At 56.9% G+C, this 9,378-nt stretch overlaps 1 protein-coding gene across 1 annotated transcript in view; it reads left to right on the top strand.

The window, feature by feature from the left end:
• Window positions 1-7,405, top strand: part of AMBP (alpha-1-microglobulin/bikunin precursor) — a 14,740-nt gene extending 7,335 nt beyond the window's left edge. The window contains exons 8-11 of the mRNA XM_038553197.1: window positions 4,955-5,036; window positions 6,088-6,255; window positions 6,492-6,665; window positions 7,214-7,405. Of these exons, the coding sequence (XP_038409125.1) occupies window positions 4,955-5,036; window positions 6,088-6,255; window positions 6,492-6,665; window positions 7,214-7,236 (447 nt within the window). The 3' untranslated portion in view covers window positions 7,237-7,405. The remainder of the gene's footprint in view (window positions 1-4,954; window positions 5,037-6,087; window positions 6,256-6,491; window positions 6,666-7,213) is intronic.
• The last annotated feature ends 1,973 nt before the right edge of the window (window positions 7,406-9,378 follow it).

Genomic DNA, 9,378 nt, shown 5'->3' with positions numbered 1-9,378 from the left:
TGAATAAATAAATAAATCCTTAAAAAAAAATAGTAAACCTGAGAGCAAGCAGCTTCTCAACCAACTCGCCTCTCCTGTTCTGCCTTTTGATTTTTTGGGCTTTGTTACTCTTCTGTTTTATTTTCCTGCCTTTACCATATTGATTAAGCTTTCTTCATTTTTTTCTGTGATTATTTGGAAATGATACATCCTAATTTATTCTACTGTTGTGTGTGTATATTATGTGTGCAGGTGTGTATATTTGTATATATTTATATACATAAATATATATTTCTTATATATATAAACTTTCAAGGCTATGTTTCTAAACAAGTACATATTCTAAATATATCAGATACAGGTCTGAAAATTTTTTAAAAATACAAGAAAGTAAAAAAAAGATAACAGCGTCCTTATTCCTACATAGAATCGATACCGTTAACATGTTGTCTGTTGGCACCTGTATTTTTAAAGAGAAAATGCCACTGATCTTATAAAGCTGACATATGCTCATTACAAGGAATTGAAATTTAAAAATAAAAATAAATAATGTATTAAAATAAATAAGAAAGAGTTGAAATAAGGCAGAAACGTATCTAAATAAGAGTTAAAAAAAAATGCCACCACCCAAAGCTACCAGCATTCGCATTATTCCAGGAATCGTGACGCGCCCACATGTGGAGAGTAGGACGGATAGAAGGAATGTTCCAGCGAGCGATGCACAGATTTGGGCATAGCGTTAGGAAATGGCATTGTATCTGAGATTCCAGGTCTTAAAAGCATTAGGCGTAGTTTTATTTGTATTTTTTAAAAGATGAGTGGGCTTCTCGCGCTTCCAAGCAAGCATCTGCCGCCACCTTCCCCAGGCCCTGAAGACGAGCTCTGTAGGGTAACGGATTCCACCCTCACGCCTATGAACACAACCACGGCCTCTCTATTCCCGAGTTACTGATTTCTATTCATCCCTTAACGCCATTTCGTCACCAAGTGGTGTTTTCAGGGCACGCTCTAGGAGTTTTAATCTCTGAATTCTTGCCTGAGAAAGCCTGCCCATTTCCTTCATACTTGAATGGCATTTTGCTTGGGCGTCAGATTCCTGGGTCATGCTTCCCTTCCCTTGGAACGTGCTCTGCGCCGCTGCGTTGTTCTTCAGCACGAATCATGGCTCTGGGAGAGCCTGAGGCCGCTCTGATATTTCTTCTCCTTGTAAGCAGTTTGCTTCTTTCTGCCCAGATGCCTGGGCAAACTATCCTTGAAGATAATCTACATCTTTTTTTTTTCCCTTTCCTTTTTTTTCTTTTTAAGTAGGCTCTAAGCCCAACACGGGCTTGAACTCACAACCCTGAGATCAAGAGTAGCGTGCTCTACCGACGGAGCCCGCCAGCTGCCCTGCAGTCGGCATCCCCACCAGGGCATGTCTTGGCGTGGAGAGTCCACATCAAAGTTTTCTGGCGTACAGTGTGCTCTTTCCGTCCCCAGATTGCATCCTGGCCTAGGGGCTCTCTGGCACTACTCAGGAATTCCCCTTCCGTTCCCTTCCTGGGTTTTGCTACCTCGGGAACACCTGCTCTCTCCTGGGGCGTTTGTCTTCCGCACGTACTAGGTGTTCTCACGTTGCTTTCGCCCGTACTCCCTGGGATTCTCAGCAGCCTTTCTTCTGGGACAGTCCTTCCATTTAGCAGCATCCGTCCTGGTCCTTGCTGTTTCTGACTCATTCACTAGCTCTGGATGAATCTAGTCTTGGTTCTCAATTTGTTTATCTAGGGCCCGGGTTCTCACTTTTCATCTTACTCTGTTTACCATTTTGTCTTTGAGTCTTGTCTTCATAAATACGTGTCTTCACTAAGGAGTATTCCATAGCTTGAGGCCGCTGAGGAATGTCCGTCTGCTTGTTGAGTTCCATCTTCTCCTTCGTTGGTGTCGTAGGTGGGGTTTCCTGGACCCATACCTGTGGAAGGAAGGGATGAGGGGAGGAGTGAGCAGAAGGAGAAGCAGAGCTGTGAGGTGCTCGTGCTGCCTCAGTCAGCCCCGTGGGAGCTCTAGAACTGGGAGGGCCCTTGGGGGTTGTGCCATGAGGGTGCCGAGGGGCCCCCAGGTCCATCAGTCTGGGGAGGAAGCATGACCTCGAGCGAGAGGGGTCCCGTGAGCGGAGGCGGTCTCCAGCAGGGGTTGCCGGCTCAGCTGGGAATGCAGGTCCATTCCTGAGGGGACGCCTAGGCCGTCGTGACAAGGGCCACCACCGTCAGGCTCTTTCTCTGCTTCAGGCTATGTCTTCTTTCAGACACTGGGCTGGATTCCCTGTACCATTTCTTTTTCTCTTGCGCCTGCTTAGTTTTTGTGTCTGTTCTGATGCGGTGGGGTGGGGGTTTCATTTACTCCTTGACCCTTTCCCCACTAACATTGAGCCGAGTGCCCTCCCACCCAGATGTAGTCTCAGGTCTGGGGATTTTGTGTTCCATCTACCTTTCTGAAGTCCAAGGAAAGGGTGGGAAGGGACAGGGGTGGAAGAGCTCTCCTCGGGTGCGCCACCTTGGTTGGTAGACCCTTGCTTGCTTTCTCTTTTGAAGAACTTCTAAATGTCCTATGTGGGGTTCATGCCCCCGGTCAGGGCAGGGACGCACATCTGTCAATACCCCCAGTGCATTAGATCGTGTTGCCCCAGAACCTACACTGAGAGAGAGTCAGCCTCTGGTCCGTTTTCCTCTTTTCTTCCCAGAAGTCATCTTCACCACTCTTGTCAGAAGAAGAAAAAGAGAGGGGCCCTCAATTCCCTTCTCTCAGGATTTGGGAGTCTTGGGCAGAAGTATCAAAAATTTGATGACTTGGGAGTTAGAGGGCAGAGCTAGGAGCTGACCATTCTGTTCAGCTCCAAAAATATTTGATTTCTTTCCTTCATCAACAATCCTGGTTTTTGCTTTAAACTATGCCCCTTTCCTTGACTGAGTGATGCTGATGAACATCTGGAGATTGGTATTCTGGATTCATTTTTTTTTTTCCTGTTAGGTATTGAAGAAGGCAACTTGGAGGGGAATTTCAATCTGCCACTTTCATCCAGATCTCGGGGCGGGGGTGGGGGGGGTCTGTATTTCTTTATCAGTGTCAAGAATGAAACCATAAATATTGACTCCCCTTGCACAAAAAGAGAAATGGAGCACACCTCCATTTCTTCCTTTCAGGCTTCCCACATGTCTGTCTTTGTGGATGTGATCTGAGATCGATGTTTATATTGTCCACCTTTTGAGAATTACTTTGAACATTTATAGTAAGTTGTATGACCATCGTAATAGTCATTTAGCCTCAACTCTCGGTTTGATTGGCTTTATGGTTTTTACCATCATTTCTTTGCTGTCCCATCACCTGTTTCCTTGCACTTAGATTCCCTTTTCAATCAGTGGGAATATATATGTTTTTTAAGATTTTTAAGTAATCTGTACATCCCACGTGGTGCTCAAACTCACACCCTTGAGATCAAGAGTTACATGTTCTATCACCTGAGCCCCCAGCCAGGTACCCTGGAATATTTCTAGAAGTAGTGGGGATTTTTTGTTTTGTTTTGTTTTGTTTTGTTTTGTTTTGTTTTGTTTTGTTCTGGATAAACACATGGATGGGAAACTGCTGGATCCTGACACGTGTGAAGATGTCTGGCTGTCTGTCTATGGCATGGCCAACTCCTTGGATGAGTACAGAATCCCGGGGTACCACCTTTCCCCTCTTAGGACCCTCAGATGCTGCTAGTTCCTCCAAGGGCCCCTGGGCTCCTTATCCTTTGTGTCTAGGGAATGTCAAGGTGAGGCTCTTCATTCATTTTGCCACATTCCCTTTGATCCCTATTGATAATTGGACAACTCAAGTCTTTCTTCAACTCCGAAAAGTTTTCTTCTAGGATTTCTATATCGATCCCCTCTCCTTCTAGAATTCCTACTATGTGAATGTCTTTCTTAGAATCACTGACCTGCAGTTTCTTATGTCTACCGTGTGGTTCAAGTCAACGAAATCCTTTCCATGTCTGGTAGCTTCCCGACTTCTTTCCTCCGCTTCATTTCCATAACCGTTGGCCCCTGTGCTATTGATGCAGCGTCCTCTTGAATTTCATTGATGATTTAAGTTTTCTCCTGCTTCTTACTGTCATCCTGGCTCTGGTGGAGAATTTCTCTAGCTCAGCCTGATTCTTCTGAGCAGCTGCATTCTTTGAGTTGTTCCACAAGTTTTCTCTTTTCCTTCGCCCTCCCAGGGAAGGCCTGTGTGCCACCAGCTTGACAGTGGGGAGTCCCCGATCGTGGCTTTTAGTCACACCTTCAAAGGAGAAGGGCAATGTTGAAGGTTACTACAGATCTTTCTCAGATACCGGATCTGTCTTGAGGACAGAGACCGCCTGTTGGCTGGCAGTTTCCCTGCTCATCCCTAATGGCCCCCGAGATCCTGCCTCAGTGGGCTGTAGAGAGCCTTGGCCCGCTTTGGCATCCTGCCCTGCTCTTCAGTCCTCGTCACCACAGTTCGAAGTGTTAGGGTCTGTCTTGAGGTCCCTTCTCCATACTCTCCGGGTGGCTTTTCCTTTGCTAATGATGATGGTCTGGCCAGGCCCTCCTGCAAGCCATTCACGTCTGTATACTCCGCCGTGTAGAAATGCCTTCAAGCTCCTAGCACAGGAATGCTGCCCTTCCCTGGTTTCCAATTCAGATAGTTTCTTTCCCACCATTATTTTATTCCTTTGGACATTTCATCTAGAATTTGGACACCAGGGTATTGCTTTACTTCACGGTTCTGATTTTCCTTTCAGATCAGAAACCTGCCCTGGGATGCACATTCTGGGATTCGGGTTGACGCTTTGGGGAAGATAGTTGCTTAATCGTATAGTAACAGGGCTGCCGTCTACATCCTGATCCCCAAAGCTCAGGGTCTGTCTATATGTTCCAGGGCTGCAGGTGAGCGATAGTGGCAAGGTCCTCGCAACAGCTTCTCTTTCTCTCTACCGCAGAGAGCCCGGCGGGCTGTGCTGCCCCAGGAGGAGGAAGGATCGGGCGCCGGGCAACTAGTAAACACTGTCTACAAGAAGGAAGGTAATGGCCACTCGCCTTTCCACCCCCTTCTGTCATGCTCCCTAGAGGAAGGGCCCGTGGGCGGCTCACCTGGGCTGCCCTCACCGTCAGGAAGACTCTTTGTTATTTGTCTGCTGGTCAAGGCCTGGGACTAGAAGAGGTAAATCAAGACCTCTGTGCGGTGCCAAGGGTCGGGGGGTGGCCCTTGGGCTCAGGAACTCGCAGCTCCAAGAGAAGTGAGTTCTGGCCTCGTCCGTACCACTGCGTGGCCTCCAGCCTTGGTTTCTTCGTCGCTGCAGCGGGACGGCGGCCTGCTGCGCTCACGATCAGGGCCTTCGTGGGGGCGAGTTGGGGGAGGACGTGAGGCTGCTCTGTGTCGTTGACGGTGTTCACGAAGGACTCACTCTCCACCTTGCTCAGCCAACACTGAGCCCGCCTCTCCCTGTGGAGGGTACTGGGGTCAGGGAGACAAACCCATGTCTTTTTGGAACTTGTGGCCTAGTAGGGGAGGCAGGCAGGGAAGGAATTGATGGGCCCCAAGGGAAGGTTAGCGGAGGGGTTGGGGGAGCTCAGGATGGAGGGTCGGGACCAAGGAGTACTTCCTACATGAAGGGGGTTCATGCTTCGCCCAGGTACCCAGGGTGGGTTCTATGGAGGATGACATTTCAGGGGCAGGAACGAGGGGAGCAGGGGCATGGCAGTGGGACCCCAGGGCAGAGGTGAGGCTGGCTGGCCGGGGCCTGGCGAACGGGCTGTCACCTGCTATGATCACAGTCTCTGGACGGACAAGACCAACAGGGTGGGTGGTGGGTGGTGGGTGTGCGGGTTGCTGGGCTAAGGAGTAGAACGGACACTGATTTGGGGTCCAGCAGGCACATCATGGTTCTGAATGTCAGCGCTGTGTGCTCCTGGGCAGGGTCACCCTGCCTCCAATGTCCTCATCCGTAAGATGAGTTGACCGACCCCTCTGAGGGCAGAGGGGCAAACCAGACGAGATGGGGCACGGTCAGCACCCAGGCTGGCACCGGGCCCACCGCGACACTCAGTCGGTGCTGCCGCCGGCCCCCCGCAGATGCCTGCCAGCTGGACCACGCGGAAGGCCCCTGCCTGGGGATGGTCACCAGGTATTTCTACAACGGCTCCTCCATGGCCTGTGAGACCTTCCAGTACGGCGGCTGCCTGGGCAACGGGAACAACTTCGCCTCCGAGAAGGAGTGTCTGCAGACCTGCCGCACCGTGGGTGAGCGCCGGCCCCTCGCCTCTGCGCCCCAAACCCCGGGCCCCCAGAGACAACGCCGGGGTGGGAGCCCAGGGCCGGCTTCCCGAGTCACGGGAACTGCACGCTCGGACGCGGGTGTGCCAGGCGAGGGGTTGCTTGTCCCGGGTCCCAGCTCCAGCCCGGGAGGAGCCCCTGGGTGTCCAGCCGAGCCGGGCCCGCCGGGCCTCAGGGCCGCTGACGCCCCCCCCGCCCCCCAGCGGCCTGCAGCCTCCCCATCGTCCCCGGCCCCTGCCGAATGCACCACAGCCTCTGGGCCTACGACGCCGTCCAGGGCAGGTGCGTCCGCTTCGTGTACGGGGGCTGCCAAGGCAACGGCAACAAGTTCTACTCGGAGAAGGAGTGCAAGGAGTACTGCGGGGCCCCGGGCGCCGGTAGGTGGGCCCCCGGCCGGTGTGGGGGGCACGTCGGGCCCAGCGGGGGACCTGCCCACCCGCCCCCCACCTGTAGGCGGGGCCTAAACCCCATCCCGTGGGGCCCCACGCGGGCCAGCCGCGCTGGGCGGGTGCCAGGCTGAGCCCCGGTGCTTCGTCCGTGAGATGGGTCGGAGGGCCCAGCTGGTGGGCCCCACGGGGCCGGGCGCACGCAGGGCGCGGCCACCGGCACGTCACCGATCGGCGAGCGGGGGCGCCAGCAGCAGGGCATTCCGGGGGGCGCAGCCAGCAGGACCTCCGGGTCTCATCCCCCGGGCGAAGGGCGCTTCGGGTAAACCGGCAGGGGCCAGCACCCAGGTCCCCCGGGCAATGCGTTCTGGAGACCCCAAGTCTCCGGCAAGCGGGAGGTTCTGGCTTCAGGCGCGGGTCCCAAGTCAGCCCGGCAGGCCTCCCCTCACCCACCAGGCATCCTCGTCCCGAGTGTCCCCCGCCCCCAATGCCCCTGGGCGCGCCCCGCACCTGCTCCCCGAGCCTCTCTGTGTCCGCAGGGGACGAGGAGCTGCTGCGCTAACCCAGAGGACCTGTCCACGGGCCACAGCGGGGCAGGGGTGCAGGCCGGTGCCCCCCCCCGTGCCCGCCCCCGTGCCCACCCCGTGCCCGTCCCCGTGCCCACCCCCGTCCCCCACGGCAGGCCTGGCCGAGCCACCCCGGTTCAAAATAAAAACCCAATGGAGGCTCCTGAAATCCCGAGTCTTGACTGTTCACCATCCTGGCGAGTGTCCCGAGGTAGCGGGTCGGGGCGGGGGTGACAGGGCTGGGGATGGCGGCGGGAGTAGCCCCAGTTTCCCCCCGAAATGAAAAATGTGTTGAAAATGTAGTAGATCGGTCCCCCGGACGGCAACTATCAAATGACCAGACGTAAATCCCAGTTCTGTTTACTCGCGGTATCAACGGGGCTGTTTGAATAAAGCCAGAAAGGAAGAGCGGGAAGGAAAGCCCCGCGTCCGTGTCCTGGGGAGCCTGACAGTGCCCCTGGGTCAGGAGGCGACACTGCCCTGGGAGCGAGGCCCCGCGCGGTCCGGGCCGCCCCGACTCCCAGTCCCGCGTTCACGTGGCCACAGCCGCGTCCCGGGGGCCCCAGGCCTCTGCCTGGCAGGAGCTCACGGCCTCCGCGGCGTCCGGGGCGTCCAGGGCCACCAGCGAGGGCCAGACGGGCCGACGGCCCAGGTGGCTCGGGCACCGACTCGGCCTAAGGGGGCGACTGCGGGAGCCCCGAGCGGAGCCGGGCCCCGAGGCTGCAGCAGGCCCGCGGCCGGGGTGGGCGCCCCTCCCGGGGGAGACCAGCACCCGAGGGGCCGTCCTGGGCCACCAGCCCACGGCCGGAGTCCCGCGGGGAAGGACGGAGGGAGGGGACGAGCCCCGGGGCAGGGACGAGAACCGCGGAAGGCCGGGCGGCCCGCTCCACCGGACCCCACGAAGACCCCCGTGTCCCCCGAAGGCCCAGGCCTGGGCTTCCAGCCGCAACAGAGGCCGGTCCCGAGGACGGTGCCGGTCACGGGCCACCGCCAGGCCTCTCGGGCAGGACACAGGCGAGGCGCTCGGGGAAGAGACAGGCTCTGCGCCCCAACAGAGGTCACCTGTCCCCCGCCCCCCTGCCGCTGGGAGGTGCGGTGCTGGCTCGTCAGGGGTTTTTGTAATCCCGTGGTTCCTGGGGAGTCTCACCTTAAGGGTACTGGTCACACCTGTCACCAAATCCAGGGCTGCTTAGTAATGTCCCCTCCACGGCCCGAGGCTGGCCCTTGGGCCGCGGGGAGGTCTGGGCCACGCCCTGGGCCCTCTGGCACCGCGACGCGGAGCTCCCGGCCGCCGGGACTCCCGACTTGTCTTGCCCCGCGTGGGACCTCCCCGAGGACACGCCAGCCGCTCCTGCGAGAGGTCCCCGCGGTCCGCGTCGCAGGCATCGCCCACGGGAAGGCCCACGCCCCCGCGAGGGGCCCGGCCCACAGCCTGCAGCCCGCTCCCCGCGGTCCCCGTGCTCCCCGCGCTCCCCGTGCTCCTGGGGCAGCTGATGGGCCACGAAGCACGTCCTGCCCGGGGAGAGCGCGGCGGCCGAGGCAAGGCCGCGGCGAGACAGTGGGCCTTGGGGCGGAGCGTCGGACAGCGGACAGCGCACACCCGCTCTCAGGGGTCACCCTTGCGGCCCCTCAGGCCCTGCTCGCCTTCTGGTGGCATCTTCTCTCCTCGGACTTGCCCTCAGCTCGACTGGAAGCACCGATGTGCGCGTGTCTGGGGTGTGAGGCTCTGGGTGAGGCCCGTGAAGTCCGCCCAGGCCGGTGCCCCGAAGCGCACGTGCGTGGGTCACAGGCGTCATCCAAGGCTGCTGGGTACAGGGTCACGAGGGGCAAACAGTGCACATGAGGGACTCAGGTCAAGCTCACCCTCTTCCCTGGGCCGATGGTCTCCGCAAGCAAGGCCCCGTGGGCTGAGCCGGGCTCGGCTAGGGGCTGACCCCCGCGCCCGCCGCGTCCCTGGGCACCGACTCCGGCCCGGTCACGCCCAGGGGCCCCGCTCCTCACTGGGTGACATGGCCCCACGCCAAACCCAAGAAAGACCACCACACACCACCATCTTCCTAAAGGTTGTTTTATTGTAAAACCATAAATACAACACCGACATGAAATCATTTAAGTAACTGATCCTCTCTAACCATTAA

Source organism: Canis lupus, chromosome 11 (assembly GCF_011100685.1).
Source record: "Canis lupus familiaris isolate Mischka breed German Shepherd chromosome 11, alternate assembly UU_Cfam_GSD_1.0, whole genome shotgun sequence".
NCBI classification, from domain to species: domain Eukaryota; kingdom Metazoa; phylum Chordata; class Mammalia; order Carnivora; family Canidae; genus Canis; species Canis lupus.
The sequence above is the reverse complement of the archived record's forward strand: the minus strand, read 5'-3'. Positions and strand labels throughout refer to the sequence as shown.